Below are 19041 nucleotides of genomic sequence, written 5' to 3' on the forward strand. Positions count from 1 at the left end.
GTACAACATTCCATCATTCGATCTAAGTACTTAAACTAATATCAAAGATTGACTTGAGAGGATAAAGAACCATGCAATAAGCTTCAAAGATTGAATAGAAACACCATAACTTCAATGTTTTATTAATCCAAAAGCCAAACAACAACAATTCTTCAAGTCCTTCTCTTATCACTCTTGAATTCTATCTCTAATATCTAATCTCTCTCTTGTTTACTAATTTTCTAATCAAAATCCCTATTAACCTTTTACAAATGAAATGAGTGGAGTTTATATAACACTCCCAAATACAATGAAGGGCCGAGATCGAATGAAGATCAAGGGCCAAGATTTTGCCATCTAAACCCTAATTAGGGTTTGATACAAATGAAACCCTATCTAGATAAACATCATCATGGAAACAACCAATGAGAAAATAGCATGTGTTGACACAAAAATCGAGGAAGCATCCTCCAATGAGAAAATGAACTGCCAAGTAGGATCATAACAAACTGTCTTCTAGAATCTGGTTTCCTTTTTCTCGTTCCCTTCTGGCATATTCAATGAATCTGGTCACTATGCCTTCTATCTTTGTCATCGGGATCCCAGGTAGAGACTTCAATTGCTCTTCCATGTGCATGACCTCATCGAAAGCTTTGACGATGTCATTCTCCCATTCAGGTTCGTGTTCTTGAGTCTTGTTGGCTAATAACACTAACTCAAGCATATCGTCCAATTGCCCTTTGGTGATCATTCCATCAGTCCAATGGAAGATAACTCTTATTCTTTCCTCCAACTCTCTAGCTTCTATAATCGTCCCAGGATCAATCTTCCTTTCCAAAACAATTTGTGCTACTTCTACTATTTTATCATGAATTCGGTGCATATCATCTTGAACTTGACTACATTCGTTTCCAATCTCCTCAAAAATGATCTTCTTTGTGCGAAGTAGACTGCTCCACTGTAGAAAATTGGGGGTAGATCCTTCTCTTCTTATCTTCTCTCTTGATAAAACTTCCTGGGTGTTTTCCTTATTACTTGCAGTACTGGAATGATGACATCTCTAGCATGAGCAAATGCTTCAAAGGCTTCTATGAGGACATGAGTTCTCCCAAGAACCTTTATAGTCGTCCCAGGATCAATCTTCCTTTCCAAAACAATTTGTGCTACTCCTACTATTTTATCATGAATTTGATGCATATCATCTTGAACTCAACTACATCTGTTTCCAATCTCCTCAAAAACGATCTTCTTTGTGCGAAGTAGACTGCTCCATTGTAGAAAACTGGGGGTAGATCCTTCTCTTCTTATCTTCTCTCTTGATAAAACTTCCTTGGGTGTTTTCCTTATTACTTGCAGTACTGGAATGATGACATCTCTAGCATGAGCAAATGCTTCAAAGGCTTCTATGAGGACATGAGTTCTCCCAAGAACCTTTATGACTGTGTTGAGCGTCTTCATTATGTCCTTCATGAACTTACTAACTCTAGTATATGAATCTTCTATCCATGTATCCATCAATTGTGTCGAATTCCTCATCTTCTCCATATGATCAACTGATTCCGTAGAAAGCAAGGGTGGTGGTGTAGCTGTTAGACTCTGATGTCTCAATGGTTGCTGAAATTGTTGGATGTAGCTTCTCCACACACTTATCTCCTTTTCCAATCTTCTATTCTTTTCTATTTCAGCTCTCAACATGTCATTAACTGCCGTCAATGAATCAAATGCATCACCTATGGCTTGTTCGGAGGTGAGTGGACCCAAATCAATAGTCTCCATATCATACTCATCTGCTGTGATCTCACCTTCATACTTATCAACCTTTGGAGTAGCTATTTGCAACTTCCTCGATCCCAAATCATCTTTAATCGCCTTGGACATCTTTGTAGCTTTCTTTTTATCGGTGACCTCTCGAGTGTAGCTTAGAAGGCTCGTTGTGTCATATGTTGGTTCTTCATCCACTACTATTACTTCTTGGGCTAGTCTTTCCTTTAGCCATTCAGGAATAGAGGATCTTCCTTCTTGAATATGTGTTTCTTCGTGCATTTGCTCATCTCTAGGTGGTGAGGTGGTCTCATCATTATCCTCTTCTTCACCTCCTTCAATCTCTCAAGTGTGATGAGTGAGATCTTCTTGCCTCTGTGATGACTTCTCCTTGCCTTTATCATTGTGAACTGTGGATTCCATTGATTCATTAGCTCCTTGACTCAACTCCTTTTCTACCCTTTGTTCTTTGTGTCTTTCATCCTGGTTCATCTCTTCTTCACGCCTGGAGGAAGGATGACTGGAACTTGATTTATGCTTCTTTCTTGATGACTCCTCTTCACAATCATCCTTTCTCTTAGAACCTCTTGAGTGAGATGGTTGAGGTGCACTCCCACTTGCGCTCGCTTCATCCTCGCCATCTGCTTTTTCTTCTAAGTGGAATGTCATTGCTAAGTTTTGTTCTTTCAATTTCTAGTGTTGTATGTCTATCCATATGTGAGTGCATTCCAAGACTAGTTTCATCAACTCCTTCAAATCCACGACTTCCATGTCAACCCTCTTGATGTTGATTTCCTTGTTTTCTTTGGCGTAGGCTGATTGGAGATATTTGCCGCTATCTTGAACTTGATCGGCAACATGGAAGAACTTGCATTTTCTGATGAAATCGAGAGGTAGCCTGGAATACATCTTCTTCTTCACTTCTACATCATCTTGAACGTTCATCCAATAATCTTCTAACTGCCACTGGTGTCCATACTTCTTTCCCAGAATTTCCTTTACATTATAAAATTGATCGAAGCAATCTCTAGGTGTGAATGGCTTGAGTGAATGGAGTGCCAACTCTCTCTCGGCATCTTCAACTACATGACTGGAAGGGCATATTTCAATAGAATCTCTGAGTGTGATAGGAAAAGAAACACTAGTTCCATGCTTATGCCTATATGTCTTGACATATGCCACCAATTGCCTCACCAACTCGAGTAACACCACTCTATTTGTTGGGTAGCGCGGCAACATGTAGGGAGTAGGACATCCTTGAACTCTGATATAGGTGAATTTTGGGAATCGGATGAACCATACACCATGTTGTTCTACCAATGCTTGTGCTTCTAGAGAGAGTCTTCGCTGCAATCCACCTCGAAGTATCCTCGCGATGTGCATAGTGAATGCATCATTCACTCTCCTATAGTGTTGTTTTGGTGGATGATTAAGTTGCAGATAACACTCATGCACCTTTATCTCTCTGAGTCTCCTTGCGACTACGCCCGTATACATAAGTCATGGATACTCGTAATTTCTTGCAAGGGAGTATATGATGTAGGAGCTCATATAGAATGTTCTGGTGTGCATTAGCGTCCTTAACTATAGATCAATGTTGTTGCTGATGAGTCTTGCCCAATTGATTGCATCCTTGCCATGAGTAACAGTCTCTATGAAGTAGAACATCCAGTCTTTGAAATTTGAAGCCTCAAGTGCACCAACCAATCGATGGAGTAAGGTGATGAAGTCTCTGAATTCATCATTGAAGTCCACCCTATGTAGTCTGCCGAGCCATCTGCTCCTACCACCTTGTTGACATGTATTTTGTACACTATCAAACACAGAATAAAATACCTAAAGGTACCTTATCCTCTCTTGAGTAAAGCCTCTGAATGCTGAAGATATCGTGAAAAGGATCAATCGGGATGACTTCAAGGTTCTTGTATGTAGGGTCTCTACGTGTGGATAAGCTCTCTGTGGTATGATGTGATTTGCTGGAATCACAAGGGGACTTACATTTGATGATTGAACTTCTGATTTGCTTTGAATATTGCTGGACACAGGATTTTACTAACTTTGACTTGAAAAAAGGAAAAAAGATGAGGGCGAAGAGAGGATCTAATCCTAATACTAAGAATGTAGGAGCAATGATTGATCTTTGATGAAACTCTAACTAGGTCTTGTTTTGACATCGCAGGACCATCTCCACAAGGCTAGTGCGATCTTCGAAGGGAAGCTTAATGATGTTCAAATCATCACTGCAGGCATAGACACCATCAGGTTGATGCATATCAATGAAGAAGCGACAATTGAAGTTAAGCTTAAGCTGAACGATTCCAGTTGACTACACAAGGCAAGTCTGCAATCAACAAACTGCTAGTAGTATGGATATGCGAATTTCACCATCAATCAAGCATATTTCTTCCACTCATCTAATAACATGAAATCAAATATGAGAAGTATAAAGACCATGCAAATTGTCGAATTGACCCATAAATTTCACCATTTCTTCAATGAAGTTACAAGTCTTTTACAACAACATCTTGGCAACAATCTTTGCCTTCTCTCTCTACTCTACTCTAATTGCTATTCTATCAACTATATTCTAACTCTTGCAACTATCTTCTAACTCTCTCTAATTATTGCTAATTATTGCTCAATTACCTTTACAAAATGAAATGCCAGGGCTTATATAGTGCCCACAATACAATTCGATGGCTAAGATCAATTTGAGATCAATGGCCAAGATTCAATAATGAAAACCCTAATTAGGGTTTGTTACAACCATTACATAACATTTAATGCTTGACCAATGAAATAATTGTATTGCTTGGACACATGTCCTCTCTGGAAAATTCCACCAATGAATAGCCGGGGTAGGTACATCGGAGTTTGTGCCACCTTCCATGAGTTAGGTACATTGAATCTGGAAATGCTGAGGTGGACCACACTGACTGGATGAGCGATGACTAGGATGCCACCTCGTCCGACACTTGTAACTTGGTAAATATTCAACTTGATGTTGTTGAGAAGCTAGCTTTAATTAATTCATCTGGAACTATCTGCTTCTTCAACAAACCCTTGTTCTAACTTCTTGTGTCCTTGATGTGCAGGATGACTGTTGTACCTCGCCTTGGAATGCTGGATTGGAAGAGGTCGCCCTTGATGACGTTAGTCCAAAGAAGGTCGTCCTTGTCCTTGCTTGATCGTCCTTGATCTGGCTTGATTTTCCAACTCCAGGATCTCCATTTGATGCCTACACAACATTTCAAAATTAGTAACTAGATTTTGCAAGGTATAACTATAGATTAGAGATTAAATTTAGGAAACTTCATGATAAGTCTTTGAGTTATCATTTCCTAAATATGATCGAGCTACTGAAATTCAAAATTTCAAAATTCAAAATTTAAGGCTATGACGATCAAAATTCAAAATTCAAGACAAGGAATCACATCGCCATACCTCTCTTGAGAGTTAACTCTAAAATGCAAAAATAAGAAATTCGCCTAGGCAAAAATCAATGTCTGATGACTTCAAAGTGATCTTTTTCAAACGAACGTCCTCCTTAGCAACTTTGCCACCTTTGGGGGGGGTCTTCAATGTCTTGATGGCAAGCTCGCTTCACTTGAAACTAAGTTCGCACTCCCCTTTGATGATGTTTCGCACCTCCTTTATGAAATTCGCACTTCTCCTAGTACTCTCCAAATCGCATGCAAAGGAATGTTCGAATGATGACTTGAAAATGAAATAATTCACCTCCCCTTTATAGGCGCTCACCCTCTCATTCACCTCTAGGCCGACTTTGCAAAATAAGGCAATTTAGAACAATTTTTAAATAAAAACCAAGGGCCGACTTTGTAAAATATAAGATTTGAAATTTAAGCGCTCACCCCACTTTAATTTTTATTTAAAATAATAATTAATTCATTTAATGCCCTTGCAATTAATTAATTCGATTTTTTAAAGGCAAAAAATAATTAATTAAATGTCCATGCGCAAATTTTACATGCTAACTTTAATTGAATATTCAAATTTTATTGATTTTAGCATTTAATAAAATTCAAAAATGTTATTAGCGCCAAAATTTGGGAGATGGAAAAATACAAACCATATCGCTTTGGTCCTTGGGAGAGGGACAGGAGCGAATTAGCATTTTAGCCTTGATTCTTTTGTCTTTTACGTTCAAAACTACCTTCTCCACGTGCAAACTAGCACCTTCGTTGGGTTTCTCGAGCTTGATTGATTCAACTTTGTGGATAAATGCCTCTTAAGGTCAATATCGCCCTGGTCCCTTGGTGAGGGACAGGAGCGAACCTTGTGTTCTAGCCAAAATTCGTCATTTTTTAACCTTAGCTTCTTGTTCATCACCTTCCAAATGACATTTTCAACCTTGTATAATCTTGCTTTGACATGATCTTTTGGGACGAATGATTGATTTAATTAATATCGCCCTGGTCCTTGACTGAAGGACAGGAGCGATCCTTGGTGTCCTGGGCTCATCCTTGTTTCTATCAACTCGCAAACGCCTTCACAGTGTAAAACAATGTCCTTTGGTCCTTCTTGAACATTTGAAATGTGATTAACATTCAAAATTTGAACCCCCATAGAGATTTCGCTCTGGTCCCTGACTGAGGGACAGGAGCGAATTTGGGCATATCGTGTAAATCCTTCATCATATTGACTTGCAATTGTCTTTGAGGCGCAAAATGATGTTCTTTACTCCCTTTCGAACACTTGAAATGTGAGTGGCAGCTTAAATTTGGACACATTTGAACATTTCGCTCTGGTCCCTTGGAGAGGGACAGGAGCGAACTTGGGCATTTCCATCACCTTTGCAGTCTTTGATACTTCATTCTTCGTCGAGACACCTCAAACGTCATTGCCACCTTGTACTTTGACTTGGAGTGACTTTATATTTGTAAGGAAGGCAATATAACCAATATTTCGCCCTGGTCCCTGGCTGAGGGACAGGAGCGAACTTACACTTGTAGGCTCAATCGTGCTTTGCTAACTTCCAAATTTATCTTCAACGGATTTGTTGTGCCCCCTTTCACTTATCCTTGGCATGGCATTCGTTTTATCTTGTTGCGAATTTGATCTAAGGAAGAAATCGCTCTGGTCCCTAACTGAGGGACAGGAGCGCCTAGGCAAATATGGGCCTCGCTTCGGTGTCTTGCAATCTTCAATTTGTCTTCAATGGGTCCGTTACACCTTCTTTACTTTCCTCAAACCTAATCTACACTTGATCTTTGCCCAAATTTTGCCCTATAAGGAATTTCGCTCTGGTCCCTGGGAGAGGGACGGGAGCTATCATCAAATTTCGCCCCGGTCCCTGGCTGAGGGACAGGAGCGATTTTGCTTCTAAGTCTAATTTTCCTTATGATGACATTTCCAAGTTATATTCAACTGACAGGATGTACTTCCTTGGTTCTCCTCAAATCGCGAAATTGTTGAAATCTTGCAAGGACAAGGCAAAGTTGGATTTTAAGCTCCGGTCCTTCAGTGAGGGACAGGAGCGATTTTTGCTCCTGGCACATTTCCATGTTCGCAAAATTCTTCAAATTATATTCAACGGAAAGAACATGCCTCCCTTTATCTCTTCCAATCCGAAAATCATCTTGATCCTGCAAGGACAATAAAATTTTGAGAAACAAGCTCTGGTCCTTCAGTGAGGGACAGGAGCGATTTGTCTTCCACAGGCCAAAATATCACGATTTCAAGGGTTTAATCACTTCACAAGGCAAAGTTAGGTCATTTCCAATACCCGGGATCAATCATCAAAATTCCAAACTTTGGTCAAAATCATTCAATCATACAAGATTCCATAACTCATCATCAACACTTAGGCAAAAATTGGACTCTGCATCAAAATTCCAACTGAACCTAGACCAACTCACTTGACCACCTGACGAATTCACCTTATTCAAAATTGCATCCTACGGGAGGAAGCTCAAAAAGCTCTCAAGATTGACTAGATTCTGGCCTGAAAACACTAAAACGGGAACCCTAAGGCTTGACCCTAGTCCAGACGACTGACATACTAAACCAAAACCCTAAAAAGCAGAGAGAAAGGTGAGCACAAACGAGCAAAAAAAACAAGGGTCCCCATTTGCAATGGGGCGATGTGTGAAAACGTCACAACACACCTCTACTCTTCTTCAACCAAAACTTGCCAATGACCTTTGCACAAGCATCTGGATCATCATCATAGGCGGACTTAGCTCCTTCCATGCTAATGTAGACCATGTCCTTAGGTTCGGGTAGATGAAATGTTTCACTGATTGTTGTCTCCGAGAGATATGTGAGCACTATCCATCCTTCGCCACAATTCTTCTTGAGGTAGAGTCATAATGTTGGGTACATTCCATGCCAAGTTTGGCTAAGTCTTGGAGGTACTCGACCAGGTCCTACTCCAAGACTCCAAATTTCAAGCTCAAAATCTTCAATCTATCACTTGGACATACAAGATGGGCTTTTATAAATGATATTTCAACTTTTTGGGGTCATTTTTGGCTCTTATTTGCCCATTTCACCTAGTGAAGGATCAACATAACAGGAAGAATATTTGAGAAGAGAATTTTTAAGGATTCAAGTTGATCAAATCATCAAACAAAAGCAACATAATTCGATGCAATGGAGGAAAACGAAGACACTTTTGAAGAAATAATCTATCATCATTTTAATACTTACCTTGTAGTTCAATACTTGAAAAATAAAGTTACACTAGGAGGGGAAAGACGGAGATGTAGATTGTATTTGGTTGTTATCATTTTGACATATCATCATATGTAAACAGTTATAATACACTTATACATTTATTATTTAGAGTTTTGTTGTATTACAGTGTACTATTCCACTTTGAAACTATGAAATTTCAAATTTTGATAGTTTGAGGATCATATGATGTGTAATGTTTAAATTATGACAAATTGATAGTCAAATTAGACTTTTATGTGCTCTAAATGCATTAATTTCTTTTTTTGTGTAATTATGAGCTTTTCTTATTTCCCAAGTTTATGTCGAGTCCCAAGTCCAACTCAAAATTTTGGGTTGTTAAGTTGAGTCCGGGTTTGAGTCTTCAAACTATGGGCACGATTATAAAAATAAAGTAATAAATCAAACATTAGGTTACAAGGTGTAGGACAACTAAACCCAACAATTAGTTTCTATCACGAGAAACGTCAACCAAGGCTCAAGATGCAAGGTAGGTGTGCTCACAAGCATTATACAAAACATGCATGATACTACACAAACAAGGTACATTTTCTTTGCTTGATTGATTACATTGGAAGGCTATATTGTATCTTCCAAGACATCTTCCATTTACTCTTGGTACTTGACTCTCATTTCATTCTATGCCTTTATTTCGTCTCATATGCCTAAATGTTATTTTCATGACAACAATTGACACAACCCTTGCATAAAAGGTCACAATTTTGTTGAAAATGTAGCTAGGTCGTATCCCTTGATTGGGTCGACCTAGCTTGGTAAATTTTAGATGTGGCCTTCAGCCTTAAAATTTATTATGTAATTTGTAAAGGGTTATTGGTTAGGTCCTAACCTATGTAACTTGTGGTTATAAATGGGTCTGACCCCATAATGTAACTTGTGACCATTGGAGATTGGTCCTGCCTAGGCACATAAAACACTCAAAGGGCAAACACAAATGTAACGTGTGGAAGCATGGACCCATTCATGTAACTTAAACTAAAAGCATTATATTTTGGCGCCAAAGTCATTAGCCGACTAAGGCAAGATATAATGCGTGTACCTCCTATATAATCAATGGATTGTAATCCATTTCATAGACAATAATGTGCACTTGATCAGCGAATACCACTCTGCCAACGAATTCAATGTTGAAGTCAGCGAATATTCTCCAAGAGTCAACTAACACATTCTAAGTGACAGCGAATTCACATTCTTGTAAATCGGCAGACTTCTGATCCAAGAAGCTATCCTCTTGCTGTGCGAACTATATCAGACTAATCTGCCCTAAGGTCTGCCCTACATCTGATTGGAGATTCAGTCAAGTTCAAATCAGAACTTGTGATTCAGATAAGTCAATTCTGTCATGCCCTAGGTGGGCGAATTTGTATTTGATTATCTTCTGACATTAATCTAATCAGATCTGAGATCTTCAGTTGCTGGGTTTTTCCTCCAAGAGGGAGGTTTTCCCAGGGTACATGTGTGTTATGCATATGAATTACTTTGCATTCTGATTTTCTGTTCTATACTGCTAATCTGATTGCTAAAATTAACATGGTATCAGAGCTCTAGGTTCCTATAGAGATTGTGATCAGATTTGTGCTCATATCTAACCTATTGTTGAAAGGTTTAGTCCTCATGGCTTCTTATATCAGGGCTGAAGATAGGTTGGAAGGTTTCACAAATTACTCCTCTTGGAAGGTCAGGATAATGATGGTATTGAATGATCTTGCTGAATATGTTGGCAAGAATGCTAAAGAACCTGAGGATGAAAGTGAGAAAGAAGATTGGAAGAAGAAGGACTTCCAAGCTCAAAGGATAATAATAGACTCCGTCAAAAATCACTTGGTGCCATCCATCTCCATGAAGAAGACCGCTAGGGAGATGTACGAAGTCAACAATACCAGCTACATACTTGCTTTAAGGAATCAGCTCTCTTACATCAAATTAGAGAAAGAAGAACCTGTTGCTGCTTACTTCAAGAGAATCTCTGAGCTAAGAGATCAGCTTGCTACCGTTGGGAAGAGCGTTGAAGACAGTGACTTATCTATGACTGCCCTAAATGGTCTTCCTCCCTCTTGGGAACCGTTTGTTCAAGGAATCAATGCCAGAGTTGAGCTTCCTAAGTTTGATCAATTAATGGGAGATTGCATTCAAGAAGAGTCTCGGCTGGCTGCAAAAGGAAAAATTAAGAATCCTTATGATGAGCAACATGTCCTCTTGGCTAAGAAGGAAGGCAGCCATTGGAAGAAGAATGATCTCAAGAGAAATACAGATTTCAGCTCTTCTACCCCTCATTCAAGGAAGAGACCAAGAGACTTATCTCACATCCGATGCTTCCGATACAACAAGCTTGGCCACTTTGCAAGGGACTGTCAAATTCAGGACGAACAAGAAGATGCAAACATAAATGAAGTATCAAATCCCCACAATCATGAAGATTTCCTCTTTTGATCTATTGGTTTGTGATCCATCCCTAAGTTAAAACTTTTGATCTTGTTGTTTTATTTCAATAATGATGTATTGGAAACTAACCCTTACAGCTGTTCTAGAAGGAAAATTTTCAGGTCCTCAAGCATGATCCAAGAAGGCCCACTTCAACTCATGCCATCGGATCTAGATTTGAAAGTCTACTCAAACTTTCAAACCTTCTCTTTATTAAGGATACAAATTGATAAATTCTATTTTAGATTGATTCCAACTTTAAGTCAGGAAATTTGTTGTGGATTTATCATCTAGATAGGGTTTTAGAGGGAGTCTCATGATACTGTCAAAATACCTTATTTCAGTAAATCTTATTGCTGGTTTTCTAAACTTTGTGTTTCAGCTCTAATGATGGATTTAATAAGAATATGTCTAATGTATGATCTCTACTTGATTGTAGCAAAGTTATTTCCTTTTGGAATTGATAATATATATCTAATATTCCTTGTCTATTGCAAAATGTTTTTTTATGATGATACTAACCATGATACACTGGGTGTATCATCCACCCTCTGCGGAGTGCAAGGTGGGACCACCCTCTGCGGAGTGCAAGGTGGTAGTGCTCGCTCACCCTCTGCGGAGTGCAAGGTGAGTCCACCCTCTGCGGAGTGCAAGGTGAGTTCACCCTCTGCGGTGTGCAAGGTGACAAGTTGTCCTTCTCTGTGAAGAAGCTTATGTATCCTCTGCAGTTGTGCATGATTTATGTTGTATGGTTATATGTATCTTTGAGTATTAATTATTGCAGGTGTGCATAATGGATATCATGGAAGGAATCCATGACTGTATTCTTTGAATCCATCCTCTGCGGATGTGCATGATGGATATCATGAAAGAAGTTCATGATGTGTATTTGTGTATTCATTTCCTGCAGGTATGCATGATGAATATCATGGAAGAAGTACATGATGTATATTGAATTCATCTTCTATGAGAATGCATGGTGGAAAGAGTCCATGAAGCATGGTCACGATGTAACTTGATTAATCAAAGGGATCCTCCCTAGCTATGAGGGAGTGTTGAAAATGTAGCTAGGTCGTATCCCTTGATTGGGCCGACCTAGCTTGGTAAATTTTAGATGTGGCCTTCGGCCTTAAAATTTATTATGTAATTTGTAAAGGGTTATTGGTTAGGTCCTAACCTATGTAACTTGTGGTTATAAATGGATCTGGCCCCATAATGTAACTTGTGACCATTGGAGATTGGTCCCGCCTAGGCACATAAAACACTCAAAGGGCAAACACAAATGTAACGAGTGGAAGCATGGACCCATTCATGTAACTTAAACTAAAAGCATTATATTTTGGCGCCAAAGTCATTAGCCGACTAAGGCAAGATATAATGCTTGTACCTCCTATATAGTCAATGGATTGTAATCCATTTCATAGACAATAATGTGCACTTGATCAGCGAATACCACTCTGCCAGCGAATTCAATGTTGAAGTCAGCGAATATTCTCCAAGAGTCAGCTAACACATTCTGAGTGACAGCAAATTCACATTCTTGTAAATCGGCAGACTTCTGATCCAAGAAGCTATCCCCTTGCTGTGCGAACTATATCAGACTGATCTGCCCTAAGGTCTGCCCTACATCTGATTGGAGATTCAATCAAGTTCAAATCAGAACTTGTGATTCAGATAAGTCAATTCTGTCATGCCCTAGGTGGGCGAATTTGTATTTGATTATCTTCTGACATTAATCTAATCAGATCTGAGATCTTTGGTTGCTGGGTTTTTCCTCCAAGAGGGAGGTTTTCCCAGGGTACATGTGTGTTATGCATATGAATTACTTTGCATTCTGATTTTCTGTTCTATACTGCTAATCTGATTGCTAAAATTAACAAATTCAATATAGTAGCATTAAATAGTCAAGGTACATTTTCTTTGCTTGATTGATTACATTGGAAGGCTATATTGTATCTTCCAAGACATCTTCCATTTACTCTTGGTACTTGACTCTCATTTCATTCTATGCCTTTATTTCATCTCATATGCCTAAATGTTATTGTCATGACAATAATTGACACAACCCTTGCATAAAAGGTCACAATTCAATATAGTAGCATTAAATAGTCTAAGCTAATACCAACATGTGGTCTACTACCAAATGTGCTATTAATAGCAATTGATTGTAAGAATTTCAATATGCAAAAAAAAAAATTATCAAGTCAACATTGCTATCGGAATCATTACCTCAATTCGTCAATGTTCCAATAAGTAACAGAAGCAATAATTAAAAAACGAGTATTAAAAAATGAAAATATAAAAAGAAATCAAAAACCATCGTATGAAACGTCCCCATTTTTGGTTACTTGAGCACTGTAGTTAGCTTTGGGTCTCATGGTGAGCACCAACCTTGTCAAAAGGGATATTTGTTGTTGGGGGTGAGCTCAATTAGGCTTGAGGACACTTATGACACTTTCCGAAACAATTTACGGCTTCTGGTGTGTTTTCCAAGATTCTTGGAGAGAGTGTCTATATATAGAAAGTCAGTCGATCAACCTCGATTTTCATTATTCATCATTAGTATCATTTCAGTATAGTCAAATTTTGATTTCGATGTTGTTCAGCAATTCCAAAATTCAAGTGAATTATTGAGCTTGAAGTTAATTACTTCACTAAGGTTGCTTAATTTTATAAAATAATTTAGAAAGCAGCTTAGTGTAATAGCTTGTTGAAAAGGGAATTAAAAGTTTTAAATCATGGATGCATGAAAAAAAGACCTTGCATATCAAATAAAATTATTGTTTCATAAAAAGGGTCTTTTGAAGCAAAAAGGGGTTACTTTAATTATTAAGTGATTTTAAATTGTAATTTTCTAAAAAGTTCCTGGAATGATTATAAAAGGTGGCTGGGGGTCTAATTTTAGGTATTCAAAAGTTTGTCTATTTCTCTTTAAAGATTTGGAGATTTGTGCTTGTAGCCAAATTCCTTCTAATGGAATGAAAACCCCAAAGGGATGCCTAATGTACAGAAAACAGAAAGGCTGAAGCTGAGGAAAAAACCACTTTGTCTTCATCAAAGTTGTTCCATAAGAGGATCGACGGAGTGCTAAAGACGTAAACGGGGACGGAAACCCTCGATTCAGATTTAGAGGCAGATTCAGGCAAGGTACACATATGTGCTGAAAAGATTCAAGTTATTTTTGTTTAACAGAAAATTGCACCTTAATGTGGGTTGATTGAAGTTTGTATTGGCTAGTAATAATTGTTTGATATCTTGGAGTGAGGTGTTGGTTTTAGTGCCAACTTGGGCGATTAATATTTTTATTTCCTAGATAATTTCCAATCACTCTTGCTGAGTGTAAAGAACAGCAGGATTTGAGGCGACTTGTTTGGACGGGTTTGAGGTGTAAAATCAGATTAATGGCTGAAAATGAGTTACAATGCTGGGAGTTGAATCTTTTGAGGGTCTTGAGTGATTGATATCTGTATTTCTATTGGACGTGGAAGTTTAAGCTTGCCGGACAGTTGAGGTTGCTGCGGCATTGAAACTTTGACTGCTGGGCGTGAGTTTTAATTCCTCTTGCTGGCGACTGAGATGCCATGTTGATGTGAGAATATTAGCACATACTGAAGGCAACTTCCCTATTTTGAGGCTTTTCTTCTTGCAATAAAGAGGTCTGCAATAACATGACTGGGCATGAGAATTGAAGACCTTTCTGGCATGAGAAGTCCAAGGAGAAAAGGACCAGGTCAAAGTGTCATTTGCTGGTAAAATCAGTCAATTGGAGGCATAGGCAACAGCATTCGTTGGCCAATATCTTTCTGCAGATGGGCGTGGAAATCAACGGCTAAAATACTGCAATTCTGGGCATGGTGTGAGGGTGAACCCCTAGGTGTTGACGGGTTTGGGTGTTGGGCAAACATTGCTGTTGAAAAAAGACCAGCTTCAGATTGAAGCGTGAGTTGTGGGACTGTTTGGAGGGGCGATTATGAACCAGCTGTCTATGACTGCTGTCTATGGCGAATATATTCATGTATTGAGGTCAGAAATACATTAATGTTCATGTTGTAATCTGAAAATCTTTATTAAATATCATCTCTCTGAAGTGTACATTGTTGATGTAATTATCTATGAAGTTCAATGCATTCCATTATTGTAAAATGGTTCCATAGTTCTATTAAATCTCTAAACAATAATCACCGTAGAAGCTGCAAACAGAAACCTGTTACTTTCACATGCTTGCAAAAAGTTTGACAAAATGTTCATGGGATAAACATGCAAAAAATTTGGTGAAGAATAGGTAGGGAATCTTACATCTTACTATATTGTACAAACCTTATTCAAGATAATGTCAGTTGTTCTAACTTTTCTTCAAAAATACTTAATTAATCCCTGCCTAACTCAGTCTATAGGTGACTAGCATTTACAGAAGGCACAAACATATGGTTTGCTCGCTACTTGGAAATAACCTTTTAGCTATACTTGCAAGGTAGAACTGTTGTTTTAAGAAAGAATTAAAAAGATAAATATTCCAAGACTTTACTGAATGATGACTATTTAAACACATGAAAGATATATTTCTAAGGCAAAAATGAAGATTCTATGAAATTCTATATTGGCCCAAGAATGCAAGCAATATCAAAGATTTATCAAGGTCTCTTTGAAAATGAATATGCACCACAGAAAATTGTTCAAAGAAAAAAGTTTCTTAGATGACATAATGGTACAAAACAAGCAAAATTTGCCTACCAAATGTACCCATGACGAACAACTCCAACTTGAGTTTCTTCCTCTCCTATAACAAAGGTTGCCAATTTCAAGACCTCATCTGTAATTTGACACCCAAAAAGAAATAGCCTTTAATAAGTTCAATCCCAATAATAGAGCTACAGTGAAATCACTTCCTACCATGTATCGGAGAAACCAAAAAGATTATCAGTAAGAACTGGTTCTAAAACCAAACATCACTTATTTAATGGGAGAAAAATGACCACGCAATGTACTTCTTGACACGTCATTTTTGCTATAATAATATTGTACAACACCACATGATTTAGAATTTTGCTCATTCAAACAAATATGCATTGAAGAATGTGATTTCGATATTGGGAATGCAAGACTGCATAGAATAAAGAAATACGCAACATGGGCAAAAAAGCTACTTGTCAATTTACCAAATCCCTATCCTAGTACATTCCATAGAGGAATAATAAAAAAATTCTAAGATAAATACCATACAAACTTACAAGTCTTAGAAAGACAACAAAATGGTCAAACTAACGGATTTCAAGATATAGAACCACAATCACTTCTTCTATAAACTATAATCACCATGCTTGGGTTAGATATGCAAATGCTTGCGATTTACAATCAACCCAATTCAAAAATGAGATGGGAAGTTAAGACATGGAGTTTTACCAAGAAATCCACACTTGACACGAAAGCAAGCCTCAACTGAACTTTGTGAACACTCGGTATGACATGGTTGAACTAGAAAAACACTTGGCACATTAGAAAAAGCCAAAAAAAAAAGGTAAATAATTTTGTATGTACTTTTATATGTTGTGTTTTTGCCACATACCAAGTCAAATATTAATAATCATTTGTTTGCTTGTAGAGTCATTACCCTGTCTATGCCACAAAAATCTTCTAAAATGTACATAAAAGTACAAATCTACAAAACTTTTCACAGCGACAGATTCAATTCAGCATCAAAAAATATCTTCTAGCTAAAGCCATGAATTTCAATAAATGTTACATGATTTCCTCAAGTACTGTATAGACAAGAAAATATTAATATTTATAAAAACAATATTAATACACAATTAAGCACTACCTTCCATATTAAGATTGCCTGCTCATATAATATGTGATACAGAGGAATACATTAGGAGAATAAATATAATCTATCTATTGAAGATAATGCAGGTTTTGTCTAATAGGATGAGATATAATCAGTGAACCCGGGGGTACCCCCTTCCTGGGATTTTTGGGAAAAGGGAAGACAGGGACAAAACATCCCCTCCTCCTCCCAATTCTGCTGAAATTCAGCAGAACCTCCCTAGAAAACCTCCCCAAAGTGAGAGATGTTTTCAAAGATGTCCCCTCACTGTTACACTGTTTTGGGGATGGCCTTACATCCCTGACATCCCTGTGACATCATGTTAGGGCATCCCCCACCCCTCAAATGAAGAATGTTATAAAAATAAATTTTAAAAGAAAACTTAAAAACCCTAAATCTTTTATGAGGAACCCCAAACATTTGTAATTTCACATCCAAAAGTGGCATGCACCACGAATGTCCCTGTGGCCTCAAAGGACTTAATTTCGGCTTCGTGATGGAGTTCCCAGACCACGCAAGGGCCATTGCCCCCCTTGACCTCATTGGAAGCTGCTGCCTCCAGACCCCTGGCCTGGTTTAGAAAACTAAAAAAGTTTGTTTTGTACTACATGGATATAAAAGCAGAATTTTTTTCCTGAGTTTTTTCCAATTAAATCTTGAATGATTGAGTTCCATTTATACTTTTGGTTTGCCAAATCAAATCCCAATTTCAAGCAATAATATTATAATATAAATCACTTTGATTTATTGTAAAAATGTTTTTGGATTTGATTGTGTCAAAGATTTTTTACATCAACATTGAAGATCACATTTCGTAATAATATAAACCACTTTGCTTTATCTTTGACATTTAGGAATTGACTTTGAATTACAATTATCAGCTGTTTTCTCAACTCTATATTTAATTTGGAATTGACTTTGAATTACAATTATCAGCTGTTTTCTCAACTCTATATTTAATTTTATATAATTCCATGCAAATTATAGTTTTGCCGTACCCAAAACCCTGTCCCTGCATCTCTCCATCCCGAAACTCGAGAAACATTGGATAGATGATGCAATGAGACAGAAGTAATGTAATTTGGAATCGAAAGAAGAGAAGAATTGGGAGCAAATTCTGTTTCTTTTTATTTGTGGATGCGTGCACTTTGTTGTGTGGATTTGTTACGATGATTTACTTTTATGTTACAATGTATGATCTTACTTGAGGTACTGGGCATACTGTGCATTACTGAAAAAATCTTACAACAGATAAGCTGTAGAATTTAACTTCGCGACTATGTAGAAGGCTCTGCTGTACGTAGCTTTTAACGTCAGAACTGTTTATTGCAGAAAATGCACAAATAGAAATGCGTGGCTTTTACTCAACTTGTACGATGCAAGCATTTTTAATAAAATGCCCAATTGCAATAAGAAAACAAAGAAAAATATTTAGACAATGCTTCTTTTGCAACGGCAAAGAGACTTTCCATGTAACCCTACTGCAATGTTGACGAAAGTTTTCTGCTGCTTAAAAATAATATAAGATGCATTTCTAGAAAGACAGTTCAATTCAATTCAACAAACAACTCTAAAAAACTGAAGTCCGAATACTGCAAATTTTTGAACTTTTGATAAATGATTCAGGGTAAGCGATGTGTAACTCGAAAAGAAAAAGGAATAATGAAAAAGAACAAGCAAACTGAACATTAAAAATAATTGCGATCAATTTCCAATAAAGATGATATTTTCCTGAAAATAAGAACAGAACCTGTGGCGCTTGGAGATGCAGACGCCATTAATCTTTGCAGATTTAAACTTGCCCGTCGCCTTAAATTTGGAAGAGCTGAAAACAAGAGCTTGGTAGTTTTTACCGTGCTACGATCTATGGAGGATAAGTATACCGGAAAGTCGTTGAAATTGACTTGGAATTTTAAATTAGATTGTATAACAGAGGTGGTGTTTGGATTTATGGGTCGAACAAGCATTGAAAGTGCCATATTCTTGGAGATGAGAAAATAAGCTCGTGCGCGGTGAACTTCGTTTTGGCTTTGTATGACGTTACTGACGGGGAGACTGGCCTGGAATTTCAGGCCATAATTTGATCACGGTTGTAGATTTAAATGACGTATTTTATTCATATAAAATTGTAGAAATCAGTCTTTTTCCGTCTTTCATTATTATTAATTTGTTGATTAATTTATTTAATGTTGAGAAATATAATATTAGTGTTCACATAGGATGCATAAAATAAGTGTGTTATGATAAAACTATAGTGAGTTATATTAGTGTTCACATAAGATACATAAAATAAGTGTGTTATGATAAAACTAAAGTGAGTTATATTGGTGTTCATATAAGAT

At 37.5% G+C, this 19041-nt stretch overlaps 1 protein-coding gene across 1 annotated transcript in view; it reads right to left on the reverse strand.

Annotated features, from left to right (window-relative positions):
- Positions 1–18761, reverse strand: part of LOC131068486 (uncharacterized) — a 212120-nt gene extending 193359 nt beyond the window's left edge. The window contains exons 1-2 of the mRNA XM_058003675.2: positions 18450–18761; positions 15607–15685 (exon numbers count right to left, since the gene is read on the reverse strand). Of these exons, the coding sequence (XP_057859658.2) occupies positions 15607–15685; positions 18450–18678 (308 nt within the window). The 5' untranslated portion in view covers positions 18679–18761. The remainder of the gene's footprint in view (positions 1–15606; positions 15686–18449) is intronic.
- Positions 18762–19041: the final 280 nt, after the last annotated feature.

This window comes from Cryptomeria japonica, chromosome 11 (assembly GCF_030272615.1).
Source record: "Cryptomeria japonica chromosome 11, Sugi_1.0, whole genome shotgun sequence".
NCBI lineage: Eukaryota > Viridiplantae > Streptophyta > Pinopsida > Cupressales > Cupressaceae > Cryptomeria > Cryptomeria japonica.